Source organism: Psammomys obesus, unplaced genomic scaffold (genome assembly GCF_907164565.1).
Source record: "Psammomys obesus unplaced genomic scaffold, mPsaObe1.curated_primary_1811, whole genome shotgun sequence".
NCBI classification, from domain to species: Eukaryota; Metazoa; Chordata; class Mammalia; order Rodentia; family Muridae; genus Psammomys; species Psammomys obesus.
Window position 1 is genome coordinate 8,263,620 of NW_026590663.1, and position 18,189 is coordinate 8,281,808.

At 46.7% G+C, this 18,189-nt stretch overlaps 1 protein-coding gene across 3 annotated transcripts in view; it reads left to right on the forward strand.

Moving 5' to 3' along the window:
- The first annotated feature begins 863 nt into the window (after nt 1–863).
- Calu (calumenin) overlaps nt 864–18,189 on the forward strand; it is a 26,088-nt gene continuing 8,762 nt past the window's right edge. The window contains exons 1-3 of one of the 3 annotated variants that reach the window (XM_055608159.1): nt 864–938; nt 8,919–9,145; nt 14,374–14,567. In XM_055608159.1, coding sequence (XP_055464134.1) covers nt 8,925–9,145; nt 14,374–14,567 — 415 coding nt within the window. In that variant the 5' untranslated portion in view covers nt 864–938; nt 8,919–8,924. Of the gene's footprint in view, nt 939–2,922; nt 2,989–8,918; nt 9,146–14,373; nt 14,568–14,638; nt 14,833–18,189 lie in introns of those variants that run through there. The other 2 variants (XM_055608160.1, XM_055608161.1) reach the window with 2 other exon arrangements.

Here is an 18,189-nt window from a genome sequence, read left to right on the forward strand (position 1 = left end):
GCTCGGACCGGAGCTGTAAGCTAGGAGCTCCTGAAGCAATAAGTCAGGCGGATCCCGTTCTGGCACTTGATGTAACTGAAGATGAGCAGCGTTACTCGGCTGTGTACTGCAAATGCAAACTGCTGGGAAAGCAAATATGTAAACTCTGCTCCCTGGGACGAGGAAAGACTCCTCGAGCACCGGCCCGTTTCACCACTACCGCGTCCATCAAGACACTCCAGGGTGACGATGGCTTTCAGGAGCTGGGAAACGGAGAAAGCACACGTCTTTCAGGCAGAGGCGAACAAAAGACCACATGGATGTGAAACGTAGGGCGGTCAGGACAGGCCGGGATCCTGCCGGCTTGGGCAGGGTGCGAACGTGCGCGGTGATGGGAAAGGAAGCTGAAAGGCACACGCTGGCAGGGCGGAGGTCTACGGAACCACGTCGGGACCCTCGAGAGGCCGAGGCCGGGCTGGTTCGCGTGGGTGGCGACCCTACGGCGGGCTTATTCCGGGCCCGGGGCTCGAGGGCAGGAAGAAGGCCAACAGGACGACACTCGGAAGCCGGGGAGGTCGCGCGCCCCGAACGCGGACGTGGCGGCCAGTGGGCCACGGTCAGCGGGCCGCGCCCACACGCCCCAGAGCTAAGCACCAGGGCTCGGCGTCCGCTCAGGCTGGGCGAGCCGAGCTGGGCGGGAGCCGGGCCACGCAGCTCGGCGCGCTCCGGGGACGTGGCGCTTTCCAGCCAATCCCGGCCGCGCGCCCCGGGGACCAATGGCCGCCCGCGGACGCAACGCGTCGGCAGCGGTCTTGCCGGTGATTGGTGTGAAGGCCGTGACGAGGGGCGGTGGAGGCGGGGCGAGGAGCCACTTCCGGCTGGGCGGAGCTTCGAGCGCGAGCTGAGCCCCTGGGTGAGCCCGGCCTCGGCGTCTCGCGGCGTGGAGCTCCCGTGGAAAGGTAAGCTCCGGGCGCTCGGCGGGTCCTCGCTCGCCCTCGTCCCCTCCGTCGGCGCGTTCCCCGAGGGTAGCGGGTCTTCCTCGCCCCGGCCCCGGGGGCCCGTCCCTGCGCCCCGGCGTGCAGCTCCGCGACCCGCAGCCCCGCGGAAAGGGCTGTGGCCCGGCAGACGCTAGCTCCGGGCCCCGCGCCCTCCCCGGCACCGGCCACTCGCAGGGTCCCTCCTGTGTGTTTCCTGAGGGTCGGAGAGCACTGGGTCCCCGCTCCCTGCCCCTCTCAGCAGCCTGCTGGGAGCTGCCTCCCCGCCCCACGGCCACATCCCGAGGGCGCGTTGCGAGCGCCAAGGAGTGTTCGCTGTGTTGCGTGGGGAGCAAAACGAATGATAACACGGTATCGTTTTTTACAGAAACTTACTCTTCACCAGAAAGGAACGCCGCCGTTTTCTGTTCGGCTGAATATTGTCATTAACGGAAAATAGTTTTCACGTGTTAATTAGGGAGTTAATTATCTTTAAATAATCGCTTTTTTTTTTTTTTTTTTTCCTGGTCATTCCCAAGTGCTAGTTCTAATTTCTGGCATGCTGTATTCAGAAGTGAATTTGATTTTCATGCCTTATTGTAGCTGTAACTAAGAGCGGTTTGCATTTTGTGAAGTTTCTTTTGCTTAAGTGGGAAAATACAGTGAGTTTCTGCTAAAACTTTTGGTTCTTTGATCCAAATTCCTAAGTGTACAAAGCCCTGGAACAGGATTTTTTGAGAATCACATTCACTTCCTGTTGTGAACCATCAAGTCAGCATTAATAAATTGGGAATAATGACGCTCAAGTTTATTTAATTGAGCTTGAAGGTAGAGAAACTTGGAATGGCAGATAAATTATTCTTTGCTATCCCTGAAAGCTGACCTAGGACAAATGTGTATTTGTCCTCATTCAGTTATATTTAAGTATCAAGCGATAGTCTATGTTAAAGAACTTCACTTAGAAGTCCAAATGAGGGACCAGAGGTAACCTCTAACTACTTGTGTAAAAGGAGTCTGTGTGGTCCTAAGGTGAGTTTGACAGTGTTTGAGGGGTCTCCAGCAGGATATTTTATAGAATCAAAAGTAGGAGTCATGAGCTCACAAAAAAATGGTGAGTATGAGTGGATGGAAGTAATTTCAGGCCTGTTTACTGCCATCCATCCAGTGCTGTGTTAGGTGTACGTCAGATGATGCTTTAGGAGACTAACACGTTAGTATTAGCTCAAATTTTTTCTAACATAGACGTGCCAGGCATGTTTCGGGGATAGCCGGGAATAATCGTGGGAAATGCTTGATTAAGATCTGGGTTCTCTCTATATTAGCTTTCTTTGTTTGTTTGTGGGTTTTGTTGTTGTTGTTTCGCGTGTGAGAGAGATGGTCTCACCACGTAGCCCTGGCTGACCTGGAACGCATTATATAAACCAGGCTGGTCTCAAACTCACAGAGATCAGCCCATCCCTAGCTCCCAAAATGCTGAGAGATTAAAGGAGTGCACCCCATACACAACTTTTCTATAAACTCCTAAATACAAATGCTGTTATGCTGTAACATATTAGAGGCAAGCAGATGAACTAACACTGAGTTTTCTTAATTGCGTTTATTTATGGATTCAGGCATGTGCATGCCATAGCATGCTTGCAGAGGTCAGGATGACTTCTGAGAGTCCGTTCTCCCCTGCCACCATGTAGGATCTGGGCTCTAACTCTTTTAAGTTGTTGGGTTTGATGTCAGGTGCCTTTACTGGCTGAACCGTCTTGCCATCCCCTGAAATCATGTATTTGCCTGTACCCTGGCCTTTAGCCAGATCCAGTAATGGAAATTGGGAGTTGGAAAGCACAGCAAAACCACATTACCCTCAAATACCACTCCAGCCAGTAAAATGTATCCGGTCCTAAAGAGTACAAAACTTTACATTAGGAGCTATAGAGAGGTAGTTTATATTAATGCGTAGAAATTGTTTCAAAATTGCAGAATCTGGTGGATGTGGCGGCTCAGCATTTGAAAAGCCCAGTGGGAAGGTTGCCTCAAGCTAGAGGTCAGTTTGGGCAACATGGGGAGTTGTGGGCCAGTTTGAGACACAGTGAGAGCCTCCCCTCCATGGCACCCCTATCATGAAGAAGGGTGGGATTGAGGTGGTTCAGTCTTGGAGGGCTTTTGCTGCCAGGCTCCACAGCCTGAGTGTCACATACAGGACACAGCTGGTGCAAGGTGAGAACCAACTTCCAGAGTTGTTCTCTGACCCCAGCTTTGTGTGCCCAGGCGACTGCACAAGCGCGCGCACACACAAATGTGGTGAGGAAACCAAAGAAGGGCGGCATAGCTGTGGTCATTCTTGAGGAGTGATATGAGTAAAGTAATAGGAGTGACTCAGGATAATCGGAACAGTTCTTCCAACCGCAGTCAGCAGCCCTAGGAGCAGGTCTTTTCATTAAGATCTTGTTTGATTGCTTGAGTGCTCTATCTGCATGTTCACCTGCGCACCAGAAGAGGGCAGCAGGGCTCACTATATAGATGCTTGGGAGCCACCGTGTGGGTGCTGGGAATTGAACTCAGGACCTCTGGAAGAGCAGCCAGTGCTCTTAACCTCTGAGCCATCTCTCCAGCCCCCTCATCTAAGATCTTAAAATTATTTATGCTTCTGACACTGAAGGTAGATTGGGCTAAAATAGCTACACATTCTCTTACGCATGTTAAACATAAATGTACAGCAGAATTCAGTACTAGACACCAAAGCTTTTTTTTTTTCTGTATATTTTGCTAGAATAAGTTGGACAGTGAGTTAGATATTAAAATTTTAAAAAGAACCCTTTCCCCCCAGAATTTCTAGAACCTTTTTCTGACAGGTAAGCTGTCTGTCTGTCTGTTGGAGTTTTTATGTTTAAGGTTGGTTTTTATGTTTAGGGGTGTCTGCCTGCATATGTCAGTACACTGTGTGTGCACTAAGAGGCCAGAGGAGGGGGGGCCTGGGAGGGCCTGGAACTGATGTGAACCAGTTGTTAGCTGCCATTGGGTACTGAGACTTGAACCCAGAGCCCTGGAGGAGCGGCCAGTGCACGTAAAACACTGAACCGGCTCTCCAGCCCCACAGGTAAGCTGATTGTGTGGCCAGATTTTAGTTTGAGCCTGATGAAACCTGCTTGGTCTCAGTTGTCGTCAGAGCTTCTGCAGCCAGATGTTCCGCCTTCATGGACTCAGCCTCTTGTCTTTCTCCCATTCGTTAGAATGTATTGGCAAACTGGTGTAAATTGACTAGCACCTGACAACTGCAAAGTGATTTATATTGTCTTTCCAGAGGTCGAGGGTAATTGACTTTGTGACAGTGTCAGTGATTCTGATACCAAAGTCTGCAAGTACAGAATGCCAAGTAGATAGGTCTTTTTTGGTTTTCGAGACAGGGTTTCTCTGTGTAGCCTTGTCTGTTTTGTACTCCCTTTGCAGACCAGGCTGGCCTCGAACTCAGAGATCTGCCTACCTCTGTGATAAGGTCATTTTTATTTGTAGATTTCACAACCCAATTAATACAGTTCTGTATCATGCTATCAAGCTGTTACACTGACTTCCATAAATAAAATGGGCAATTAAGCACTGAGTCCTCTGCTTCAGTGGAGGAGTGCCTTTTCTGCTGAGTAGCCAAGCGCAAGAGAACTGGAATTCTACCACCACACCTGCTTCTCCCACTTGCTAGCCTTTAGCAGTTGGTCTTTGGGCAACCAGAACAATTTGGAGCCCCGCAGAATTAATGTGTCTGAAGGGATGGGTTTAATGCAGACATCTGAGTTGCCAGAGAGGTTGGGGGAGGTTGGCACTAAAAAGTTAGAACTTTGAAGGGAACTGGGCATGTATACGCATGTCTATAAAATAGCAGCAGTCCTAAACATGCCCTAGTTCTCGCCACCCGCATTTTAAGTGCTTGTTGCTCCACGTGGCTCCATGGGATCACCGTACTGGCAAGACCTTTGGTTTGGTTTGGTTTGGAAACTGCATCAGCCGTAACCCAGGCTGGCCTAGAATGCATGGTTTCCTGTTGTTTTGGCTCTGTGTGGGGTGGAGGTTGCTATCAAGCACACATAGGAGAGCAGGCTTCAGCAGAATGTGCCTCAGTGTGCCTGAGGTCAGCCTGGGGGTCAGCCTGTCCTTCCGCCTCTGTGTGGGCCTCAGGGACTGAACTCAGGCTGTCAGGCTCAGGCAGTGGCTTCCCTTGCCACCCACAGGCCCTCTTGCACAGTCCCCCACACTGGAATTACAGGCACGAGCCACTGCACTTGGCCTTTTGTTTTTCTGTTTTAGTGCGGGAGGGTCAGAATTTGAGAAACAGGAGATGGAATGATGCCTTTCGCGGCCTTTGGATTGTCCTTGTAGATCACATGGTGAGAGCGCATACAAGTGTGGAGCTCCTGTCTGTTTGCTGTTTTTAATATGTTAGTGTGTGCTTGCTGAAGGGAGATGAGGAATGGCATTTTCCGTTATTCGGTTATAAAGACAAAGATGCTTCAGAAATGAACTTCACAAATGCATTTCACATGCATCAAAACTGTTTTGTTTCTTTTTATGAATAGATTTATATAAACCTTAATACTGTCAACTTTTGGGGATTTATGTTTTGGTTGTGTGTCTATTCATAAAAACAATGAGGCCTTTAGTCAGGGATTCTAATAGGAATTGGTATATATGGGCAGGGAGAGCTGCGCGTGCGTGTGTGTATGCTCATGCACGTGTCCTCTTCTGTCACTTTCCACTGCCTTGTTCCTTCTGAGACAGGCTCTTTGACTGAACCTGGAGAAGCCCCAGCCATCCTAGCTCCACTCCCCACAGTCCTGGGCTTTTTATGTGGATGCTAAGGATTTGAGCTCAGGTCTGTATGCCAGGCCAGCAAGAACTCCGCTCTTACCCTGAACCATCTTTCTTACAGAACATTACTTTTGTCGGTTTGGGTTTGGGTTTTTTTTTTTTTTTTTTTTTTTTTGGTTGGTTGGCTTTTGAGACAGGGTTTCTCTGTGTAGCCTTGGTTGTCCCGGACTCCCTTTATAGACCTTGAACTCACAGAGCTGCTCCTGCCTCAACATCCCCGAGTGCTAGGATTGCAGGCGTGTGCTACCACCCTCGGCTCCGCACACCATCTTTAACAGACGTTACTCAGAGGACACATTTCTTAAGGTCCTGGCTTTGCTGGTTCCCCGGTCCTTCGACCCTTTTAGGCACTTTAATTGGTGCTAAGATAGAAAACCAGCTTTCAGGGTGACTGTAGATGGTGAGGAGACGGAATTGGGCAGCAGCATGATGTGGGTGAAGGTAAGCGTTAGGTAACAGCCTCTGGGGAAGGTTGCTTTGTGTGGTGGGGAAGCAGTCACGTGTCAGGGCTTTTATTTGTTTGTTTGTTTGTTTGTTTTAATTACAGACCAAGAGAGGGGATCAAACCCCTCTCTAGAAGAGCAGCAAGTGTTCCTAACTGCTGAGCCATCTCTCCAGCCTCTCCTTTTTCTTTTCTGTTTGGTTGGTTTTTGTTTTGTCTTGTGTTTGTTTGTTTGTGAGACAAGGTCTCACTGTAGCTCTGGCTGTCTTGGAACTCACTTTGAGGCTGGCCTCAAACTCACAGAGATCCTCTGCCTCCCGAGTGCTAGAATTTAAAAGCATATGCCACCATGCCTGGCTGCTTTTATTTTAAGGACTTTTATATGAGCCTGCTCATCATTGGCTAAGCATTTTCTTAGTTTTTGTAATCCTGGGGGCTCTATAAATCCAAAGTAATAGTTTAAATCCGTTAAGCCACTATTTGAGGGTTAGGGGGAAATGGATCCATGGGCGATGTATAACATACTGGCATATTTTCCTTACTCCCCAACTCTCTTCCTTTGTTCTACATCCCAAAGCTTTGAAGCAGAGCCAGATAGAAGTTTTGGGGTGCAGTCGAATTAACAGCTGCTAAGTTAGAGGCTTTGCTGAATTTTCTGATTAGACAAGTGTTTATATATAAATGTGAGTGCTTAGACTGGTTGGCTTCGCTAGTGACGACCCCAGAAAAGGAAAATCATGCCTGGCTGGGGTTTAATCTTCCGATTGGGGCTGGGAGATGGGTTAGCTTTCGAAGGTGAGCGTCCCTGACTGCCGTAACCTTGTGTTCATTTCTTGTGGATGTTGTAACACATTGTAACAAACCAAGTGCTGGTTGGTTTGGTTCTAATGACTGCTTATATGTGTGGTGTGGGTGTATGCTTGTGGGGGTCAACGGGCAGTTTTGTGTGGGGTCAGGTCTTTCTCTGCCTCTTTGTGGGTTCTGGGATCAGATTCCAGCTGTCAGGCCTTGAGCTGTACACGCTTTACCCCTGAGCCATCTCATCTGCTCCTGACTGGTGTTTTAAACTGAAATTTACATCTTCTAGCTGCAGAGAAGCCTAACCGCTCATGCCTGGTGCTGGTCTGGCCATCTTCCCTTTCTCTCCTCACTCCTGAGAGCTCTCTGCAGTCTTTGGCAGTTCCCGATTCACCTGTGTATCGCTCCAGTCTCTGCCTGTCACAGTACAACGTCCCAACTCTGTGTCCAGATTTCCTTCATTTTATAAGGACACCCATTTTTGGAACTGCACTGAAGGAGTATGAGTTCATTTTTACTTGATTATATCTGCAGGGACTGTATTTCCAAATAAAGGCACATTAAGAGGTCCAGGGATCAGGCATAATGGGGGGATAAAAAGTATTGTGAAATTGCTAAAAAACTTAACACTGTTGTTTCAGGGCTTAGACATTCAGCATTGATGCTCTACAATGAAAGAGTAATTAAATATTAGAGTCCAGGGAAACTAGTCCCTTTGATTGTTTTCACGGCGTTGTTCCTTGAGAGCCTAGCCTCTAGTAATAGTATACGTTTTTTGTATTTTTGGTTTTGTTTGTTTCTTGGTTTTTTTCGAGACAGGGTTTCTCATAGCCTTGGCTGTCCTGGACTTGCTTTGTAGACCAGGCTGGCCTGGAACTCACAGAGATCCACCTGCCTCTGCCTCCCTGAGTGCTGGGATCACAGGCGTGTGCCACCATGCCTGTCTTGTTTTGTTTTTCAAGACAGGGTTCCTTGGTGTAACAGCCCTGGCTGTCCTGGACTCACCTTGTAGACCAGGCTGTCCTTAACTCGCAGAGATCCATCTGCCTTCCAAGCGCTAAGCTAAAAGCTTGAGCCTCCACACCCAGTATAAAACAGATTTTGCACTGATGGTGTCTCTGGAATGTTTTGTGACATTTTTCAGTAGTGTTCTAGCCTTGTGCTCATTAGATTCACCTGTGACCATGGTCTGAGAGTCGGGAGGGAGTTCGTGCACGTGGCAACACACACAGGTTACACGAAACTCAGGAATCTGTATTTGCTGGCCTTTGTGCCCGAGTAAGTCCGGGAAACACAACCGTGCAGCTGGATGATGGTATGTGAACGGACATCCACATGGGTTGGTGGCTGGATGAGGCCTGGTGCTATGGAGCAAGGAAGCCACTGAGTATGTGCTCAGCGCAGTCAGCAGAGAAGCCTTGAAAGTAACAAATGCCTGGTGCAACTCAGAGACTAAATGGGGGCACCTAATTCTTCTAGGTAATGCTAGTATTCAGCCATGTTTGAAAACCGGATCACTGATAAAAGTGCAAAAAGCAAAAGATTTAAGTCTTTTTTTTTTTTTTAACTTCTTGGACAAAAAGATTGAGCTTTTCTTGTGTTCTTTAAAGAGAAGCTCTTTACAAAGTAGTTGTTTGAACTATAAATTCCTAATTAGCTGACAGTCATAAAGGAAACTGGTGAAAATGTCCCAGCATGGTAACGGGAGGTCTGGTAGCATGCTGCACTTATTTTACGGGTAAAGTAGTAATACTTGGGTAATATAAAATACTTAGATACATGTACATATCAAAATGACGATGTGATTGAGGCATGTTTTCATGTCTTGCTGTCAGGCAATGCTGCCTTCTTTGGTAACAATCTTTCTGTTCCTTTAGGTTATCATGGACCTGCGGCAGTTTCTTATGTGCCTGTCCCTGTGCACAGCCTTTGCTCTGAGCAAGCCTACAGAAAAGAAGGACCGAGTTCACCATGAGCCTCAGCTCAGCGACAAAGTCCATGATGATGCTCAAAATTTTGACTATGACCATGACGCCTTCTTGGGCGCGGAAGAGGCAAAGACTTTTGATCAGCTGACCCCGGAAGAGAGCAAGGAGAGGCTCGGGTATGTGCCGTTCTTGGTCGGGTCAGGGTCCCTTATAAGTCAGCTCATTGCTTTTCCTTTCCTGGTTGAGTCACTAATAAGCCTGCGCTGAGCTCTGTCCTCTGAGTACTAACAACAGAATCGCTGCCACTGAATTCTAATGAAATCACTGCTTTCCTACACTTCTCTACTAAATAACCGTATGTACCTCACTCTTCTGCAGAGCAAAAGCATCTTCATAAAAGTATGCAGTAAGGTTAGAAAGAGGGCTCCCTGGTTAAAGGCACATGCTGCTCTGCAGAGGGCCCAGACTCAGCACCTAGAACTCATGTCAAGAGTTATCTACCTGCAACTCCAGCTCCAGGGAAGCTGGTGCCTTCTAGCCTCCAAGGATGCCTGCACTCACGTGCACGTGGCAACACACAGACTCGTGTACACAGGATTTTGAAATCATGAAGTACTTTTCCTAAGTTCCACCAACAGTGCTGTATCTAGCTTCAGCTTACCATCTTGATTCCAGAACATTACATGGGAGTTCTTAGTTCTACTTTTAATTTTGAGAAACTTTCTGTAACTTATTCATTGATGCCCAAGCTAAGTAACGTTTACCTAATAGACTAGAAACTGGATTACCTGTTTCTGTACAGTTTACTATTTCCCCGGATGTCCCTTAATAAAAGTCAAACCAACCACATTATTGAATAGGGCGTCCAACCTTTTGACATTGTGGTGTAATGTCATCTTTAGCAAACTAGGACCGGAGGCTGACAGGAGAACACTTTCCCGGGCACTCAGAGTTCACCCTGAGCCCCAGGTAAAGACAGAGATTGCTGTACCAAATGCTGGCATATTTTCGGAATAGGCCTGGCTTCGTCAATGCTGTTCTTGTTGGGTGTTGTGGCCCCAAGCAGCTTCCTAACCTGAGGACTCCACCGTGGGGCTGCAGAGGCGGCTCAGTGCGTAAGAACACCAACCACTCTTCCAGAGGACCCAGGCGCGGCTCCCAGCGCTTTTATTGCAGCTCACGGCCATTTGTAACTCGAGGTCCCGGGGGTTCCGTGCCTCTCTGGCCCCCATGGGGCTGCACACGTGTGCAGACCTATACCTGTGCACACACGTGGTGCACATACCACGCCTTGTAGGAGAAACACATGATTTTTTTTTCTACGTTTTTAAATCTACACCTGGTAGAATCCTAGCTGACTGTTTCTGTCCCTTTTTTTTTGTTGTTGTTGCTGTTGTTTTGGGTTTTTTGCTCTTCCAAAACACTCATTTTAAGAAAATGCAGGTCATTTCTCCAGGGTGAGCACCACCGGTGCGTCTTCGTAGGCTGTTCTCTAGAGCTTTGTGTAGCAAGTTGTGCCACACTACAGTATTTTGCCGCCATGTGCAATGCTGTGACTGTGGACATTATTCCAGAGTTTACTTTGATGGAAACTTAAGGATCAATTTATTCTTTGTGTTATCTGCTAACTGAAGTGTGCACACTGTTCTATTTATAGCACTGATAGGAATAATAAAAAGATTTTGCCATGTAGAATGAACTACGCCTCAACATTTGAAGACAGATTCAGAAAAATACATTAGAAAGCCGTTTTCTGTTGGTTGCTTCTCTGTCTTTGAGAAACCATCCTTGCTTTCAGTGTTAACCTTATAACTGTGCTAACGTTTTAGGCTAAAAAGCAGTAGACGAAGGCGCTTCCTGTCCTTTAGGTTACACGCATCAATATTGTGTATGTACAGCCTACATTTTGGTCTGAACAAGTCTCTGCGGAATTACTCTTCAATAATGGATGACCTTTAGGCTTGGGGTCACTTAGGGAGCTTGGACTTTAGTGAGCCTCCTCTGGTTTTGCAGGTGGTGGAGTAGCTTTGTTAGCAGTTTTTAGTAGAGAAAAGTGTTCAATTTTGTCATCAGTAAAATATCAAGAGTTGAGCACATTGAGGAAGCTGTATATTATTAGGAAACCCTGGTGGAGCCATGTCTTTTACACAGTGTATAAATGAGCTAAATAGTTGGCGTTCCCCTGTTGGAGACAGCAGCAGACATGCTTTGTTTCTGCGCTGCCTACCTCGGAAGCAAGAAGCTTAGGTGAGGCCAGGCAGGATGGCACACAGCAGTCCTCCCAAACTTGTGTGATGGCATTTCAAACAGTGCTTTGGTAGCTAACTGTTCATCAGAATTTACAGATCAGAGTCACCCTTTTCCCCTGTCATTCTATAAGAGAGTAGTTTCTAAGGAGAAAATCATTGTTTATAGGTATAGCTGCAAAAATTAATATATTTTTTTAAATCTTTAATAAGCATTTTCAGGACAAGCTTAGTACTTAATTTTTAGTGTCTTTTTTCTCTTGAGAATGTTGATAAGCCGGGCCCATAATCCAGCACTCCAAGAGGCAGAGGCAGGCAGATCTCTGTGAGGCCAGCCTGGTCTACAAAGTGAGACCAGGGAACAGCCAAGGCTACACAGAGAAACTCTTTGACTCAGGGGGGCGGGGGAAGAATGTTGACAAGTAGAACTTTTTTGTGTTGGTTTGGCTTGAGCTCTTGGACCTTTTGAAAGAGGATCTCACTTATGGACCAGCTGGCTCCACCTTGGGTTATTTGTCCACTTTTGCCTCCTAGTACTGAGATTGCAGGCACATCCCCCCAGCGCTGGAATTTCTTTTGTTTGTTTGTTTTTGTGTTTTGAGACAGGGTGGCATTGTATTGCCCTGCCTGGTCTGGGACTCACAGATTCACCTGTCTCTGCCTCCAAGTTTAAAGGCGTGTTCCATCAGGCTTAGCTCAGCACTGGGATTTTCAGGCCCAGCTCTTTTCAGCTTTGTTTTATTGAAGGGGGAGGGTTATGTGACAGGGTTTCGGCTCTCTCAGGCTGGCCCTGGACATACTATGTAGTGAGGATTACTTGAACTTCTGAGGCACCTGCCTGACCTCCTCAGTGCTGGGAGCAAGCTATGTGCGACTGCATTGGTTATATGGTGCTGGGGACTGACTCAGGAGCGCCATGCCTGCTAGGTGAGCACTGGACCAACTGAGCTACACCGCCTCTAAGTTTCTAGATCTGCTCTGTATAGGCATGTTGCACCTGCATTTATGTCTGTGCACCACAGGTGTGCCTGCTGTCAGCACAGGTCGGAAGAAAGCTTCAGATCCTGGAACTGGGGTTGTAGAGCTGTGAGCTGTGATGTGGGTTTTGGGAACTGAACCTGGCTCCTCTGTAAGAAAAAAGTGTTCTTAACCACTGAGCCATCTCTCCAGCCTTTATTTTCTTTCAGAAGGTTGTTTGCGTGTACACATATAACAGGCTGCATGTGACTCAGGGAGTAAAAGTATTTCCTGACCCTTTTCAGAAAGGGTTTGCTGACCGCTGGCTAAGCCGTTTGGGTTGTTATATGGATAGAACACTGCTCAGCTAGCCACCTTTGTTAAGCCATCTTCAACAGTCTTACAGCTGTGCTATCTGGGCAGGCCTTCAGGGTATTTAGAATAGCGTAGAAATATCTTCTGGGCTTAGGGGGGGTTCTGATACTTCACCCATTTTTTTCTTAGTAGTGGCACTATTGGTAGCAAGTACCATGGAGATAACGCAGAAGTTTTCTTTTTTAGGGTAACCCTGTGTCTGCCAGACAGTGGTTTCACACGCCTTTAGTCTCAGCACTCAGGAAGCAGAGGCAGGCAGATCTCTATGAGTTTGAGGCCAGCCTGGTCTATAGAGTGAGTTCCAGAAGAGTCAAGACTACACAGAGAAACCCTGTCTCAACAAACCAAATAAACAAAAATTTACCGTGTCCATGCAGGCAGAGGGACTGTTTAGGAATGCCATCTTGGTATGTTTCCTTTTCTGTCAGTGTTGTAGAGCTCTCTGAGGGAAAGCGCTTGCTAGTTCCTTGTCCAGAACTAGGAAATAGTTAGCGCTAACGCCGTATCGATATGAGCGTGTTTATAGTCTTACTGGAAAGAACTCTTGATTTCCAGTCACTTTGTCATGAGAGAAGAGCTAAAAGGGCATCTGTGACCCCCCCGGTACAGTTTCTTCATGGAGCCTGGAAATGTGCTGATGTTCTGCTAGCGTTTGGCTTCAGAGCGTGCACCTTCACCTGGGCCGCTTGTTGTGTGGCTCTGCGCCCTCTCTAAGCAGGAAGCTGCGTGCTTCTTTAGTGCTGCCAGAGAGGAGAGCCGGCTCCTCACAGCCACCTCGTACGCACTCCACCCCTGACCCGCACACACAGCCATCAACTGCGTGTTAAGTCCTTAGTTAAAGTGGGCAGAGCTGGGAGAAGGCGCTTATAACGGCTCTGTTGTTCTGCTTCATAGTCTGCTGGCTAATAACCCTCAGCTTATTAACATCTCTAACCAGGACCACATATTCCTCTATCATCTCAGAGTTCTGCTTTCTGCAGTAGACAGAAGTTCAAGTGGACGTATCACGTAAATGCTGCTGGCGTTTAAGATCAGCACCTCCGATAGTCATTTGTTTTTCTAAGGTCACCTTGTCATAAAATATATGTAATCTGAGGTTTGTTTTTTTGAGACAAAGTCCTACTGAGAGCTTTTTTTAAAAAAATATTTATATGTTTTAACAAAAGGATAGCCTTTTTCTAAAAGCAACTAATTTTTTTAAAGTCTGATTTAGGTATCTTGAATTCTTTCTTTTTTTTTTTTTTTTTAAGATTGATTTATTTATTTTGTATGCAATGGTCTGTCTGCATGTACACCCACACGCCAGAAGAGGGCACCAGATCTCATTACAAATGGTTGTGAGCCACCATGTGGTTGCTGGGAATTGAACTCAGGACCTCTGGAAGAGCAGCCAGTGCCCTTAGCCTCCGAGCCATCTCTCCAGCCCCCTTGAATTCTAAGGAAATCGTTGTTAATGCTTGTGATTACTCACCAACAGGTGTAAGTAACGGAAACTATAAAGCTTTGCATCATGTTTGATGTGAGAGAGAGTGCCCGGGTGGACTAAGCATTCAGATTAGACGCTCAGAACTAGAGATTGGCTGGGTTGACCTTGGGACCAGTGCCTTGGCTACAGAGCAGTTCACCTTTTCCAGGTGGCTTGTTATAAGCCAGGAGCAGGCCAACAAAGAGAAAAGTGTTCCCTTGTCTGTTCTGGAAACTTATTTTTTTTTTAACTTGAATGTATTAGCCCTGGGCAACACCTCTCCATTCACAGCACACTCCTGGCTACATCCAGAGACTTTGGTTTTTTAACCTCTTGCTGGATTTCTCTGCATTTCCCACAGAAAGATTGTAAGTAAAATAGATGGCGACAAGGATGGGTTTGTCACTGTGGATGAGCTCAAAGGCTGGATTAAGTTTGCACAAAAGCGCTGGATTCACGAGGATGTAGAGCGGCAGTGGAAGGGGCACGACCTCAATGAGGATGGCCTCGTTTCCTGGGAGGAGTATAAAAATGCCACCTACGGCTACGTTTTAGGTAGGTCCCTGCTCTCTGGGGGAAACACCTTGTGGACCTGGCCCTTGAAACACAACTGTTTTGTCTTGTAGAATGATTGTAGATAAAATAGACGCGGATAAAGATGGGTTTGTGACGGAGGGGGAGCTGAAATCCTGGATTAAGCACGCCCAGAAGAAATACATATATGACAATGTTGAAAACCAATGGCAGGAGTTTGATATGAATCAAGACGGCCTAATCTCCTGGGAGGAGTACAGAAACGTGACTTATGGCTCTTACCTGGGTAAGGGGCGAGGGGTCAGGCTGGCCGAGACAAGTGGGTCAGACAGGAAAGGGGGAATACCGTGCTGGAATTCAGTAGTTTAATTGACTTGGCTCCCCTTGGTTTCATTAATTTAAAATTTGTGCATTATATTTTAAATTTTAACTTTGGTCCTCTGAAGTCTGACATCTGTGTCTTGAGCACTGCAAATGTATTTTGCCATTTTTTCTTTGTATCTCTCATATAAAGATGATGGTGTTTAGAATAGATTTTATGTATAAGACTGTTGTTTCAGCAGTGCAGAGCGAGAGGCCTTGCCTTGAGGTGTCTCTTACCATGGTCCTATTCAAATTTTGGGCCTGAAATTCAAATCAAATTAGATTCTTTCATAACTGGTGAGAATAAGAGGAAACTGTTGGAAAGAATGAAATAAATTCCAATAGGAATGCTCTCGCTATGTCATGCTTACTGACATATAGGATGGAAATCTCCCATTTGTTTTTCTCTGGCATGAGTTTACATGACACTGCTTTGCATATGCTTCAGGACAGGTGTTGCTTTGGTTGCATTGGTATTGATTTGGTAGCCTCTTTGTTGGGGCAACTGGTTAATAGTTTTCTTTGACTGATGCTTCTGCCTGCTGCTGGGCTCCAGGTGGCAGTGTTACTGAGCAGATGAGCAGGGTGCTTTTATAGTAGAGAGCCCTGCCTGTGTATACTTCCAGCTTGAGACAAATATTTAAATGGCACTTTTTGTCCTTTAATTCTGGAAGTAGGCAAGTTAGAGTTACGGGAAACATTCCCACCACTGACCAACAAGTGTGTGAAGGTCTGTTTCCTCACCAGACAGCCAGCTGTCCATGTTAATTACAGGGCTGCCTGTTTCTGCTGAAGAGACACTTCGGTATTTCTTATTGCTGTTCTCATTCCTACGACTGAAGTGGCAGTCTCTCAGGGCCTGACAGTTAGCCAAGAACCGAACATATCACCCAACTAAGAACATGTGTATTAAGAGCCCAGCGCAGATGGAGAAGCATTCCATGTCCTTTGCTCTCTGGCTGAGACTCAACACCCTTCTGACTTAATCAGAATTAGTTATAAATATGAAGCAAAGGATTGACTAGGCTCCCGGTGATCTCAGCAAAATGGTGTGCTAATAAATCTCAGCTCGGGCTTGGAACGCCCTTGCTGTCCAGAATCCTGCTTCAGCCATGTACAGCTCTGTGCATAAGAGTCTGTGGAGAGCTCTTGCCTCCCTGGGCTGATGATCCAATGGAGTGGGTATTTGTCCTGCCTGAGACCAAGCCTACAGCAAAGCCTGGCTGGCTCAGGGATGTCTTTATAAGGCTTCTTTCCCAGGAGGGCTGTGGGTGGCCAGCTCTCGGGGCCAACAGGTTGGCTTTAGACAAGGGCTAAGGGTTTTTGTGGGAATGTGTTCTTGATTTAGTTTGAGTTTGTGTGACTCATCTCGGCTTTCAAAGGCTGCTCAGCGATCCCACTTTCCACAAAAGGAACGTTGTACTGTATGCACGGCCTCTCTCACAAGTAAAGAGCTACCAAGACTGGCCCTGCTTAGAGCAGAACCAGAGGCGAGCAAGGCCACCAAGGACTGCAAACTGGGGCTGGGGCAAACACCATGCTTACGCAGTCTGCCTCCCTGTCTGTTCTTTATAGGCGTGTGCTGCTGTCAGGACACCTGATGCTGGCTGCCACCTTCACTCACGGGCAGGGCAGAAAGGGCTCGTGGGAGTGTGGTCTCGACACAGAAGTTGACTTCTGTTGCATAATTTTACCAAAACTTGCTGTTTGTTTAAAACTGCATCTTAGTATTTAAGAAAGGTGTTATTTCCCTCTGTTCTTCATCTCTCACCTCTTAGAGTTTTGAGTTTACCTATGCAGAGCCACACGGCCATATGGGATTGAATATTAATGCTGCTTACTCAATTTTTGACAAAGAAACTTCAAGATACTTAGTTTTCAGGATAGGGCAGTGGGTTGTTTTTTTTTTTTTTTTGGGTTTTATTGTGGTTTGTCCAGTTGCTTCAATTTTTGTTTGTTTGGGGAGGGGGTTGTGTCTTTGATTTTGGTTTTTTGAGACAGGGTCTCACTATGTAGCCTTGGGTGGCCTGGAGATTGCTGTGTAGACCAGACTAGCCTTGAACCCAGAAGGATTTGCCTGCCTTTGCCCCTTAGCCTCTAAAGTGCTGGGTAGAAAGGCATGAATCATATTGCGTGTGTGTGTATGTGTATGTGTGTATGTGTTTAAGATTTATTTATTTTATTATGTATACAGTGTCTACATGTACACCTAAACAGAAGAGGGCAGCAGATCTCACTATAGATGGTTGTGAGCCACCATGTGGTTGCTTGGAATTGAACCCAGGACCTCTGAGCCACCTCTCCCGCTTGTTTGTTTGTTTAAATGTGTTTAAAATGTAGAAAGCAATATTGGCATCTAATAGTCAATAATATGGAATTATTGTTAAAAGGGATCGTTGAGTTTTTAGAGAAGTGGCACCATGCCTTTCTATTTAGTGTGTTTTAGGAGCAATGGTTTCCTACCTTTAATGTGGCATCTTCTACTTCTCCAGGTATCTTCACACTTCTGAGATCTTTTGGTCCATGTAACAGCCTAGTTTCTTTTCTGCAGTTAGCTTAAAGATTTTATTTTCCTTTTAAGTATGTATTTATGTTTCTGTGTGTGGGTATATGTCGGGGCTGGGGGGGCAGAAGAGGGTGTCAGATCCCCTGCCACTGGAGTAACAGATAGTTAAGAGCTGCTGTGTGGGTGCTGGGAACTGAACCAGGTCCTCTGTGAGAGCAGCCAGTGCTCTAACCACTGAGCCATCTTCAGTTCCATATCTTAATGTTTATTATTTTCTGATAAAAGCCTGATCAAAGTGTAATTGACATCTAGAATGTATCTATCACTTTCTAGAAATTCCTTGTGTTTTAGCTTCCCCTCTGCCTCTGTCCCTAATAAACTGTTGACCTACTTTCTGTGACTCCAGGTCAGTCTGCACTGTTTTACTTGTGACTTGAGTAGGTCTTGGTGATGGGTTAGTGCCACCGTGCAGAATGATGGTGGTCCTGTGGTTTGAGTTCCTGCCCTTAAAATGAGACAGGACAAAAGACCTTTGATATCTGGGGTCTTCCCAGAAGGCTAGTCATTGGATGCCAGATACTCCTGAAGCCCTTCGTTTGGTTCAGTTCCTTCTCTGTGTAACTCTGGAACTTGGTCTGTAGACCAGGCTGGCCTCTAACTCAGAGATCTGCCTGTCTCTGCCTCCCAGGTGCTGGGATTAAAGGCCTATGCCGCCACCACCAGTAACTGTGTGTGTGTGTGTGTGTGTGTGTGTGTGTGTGTGTGTGTGTGTGT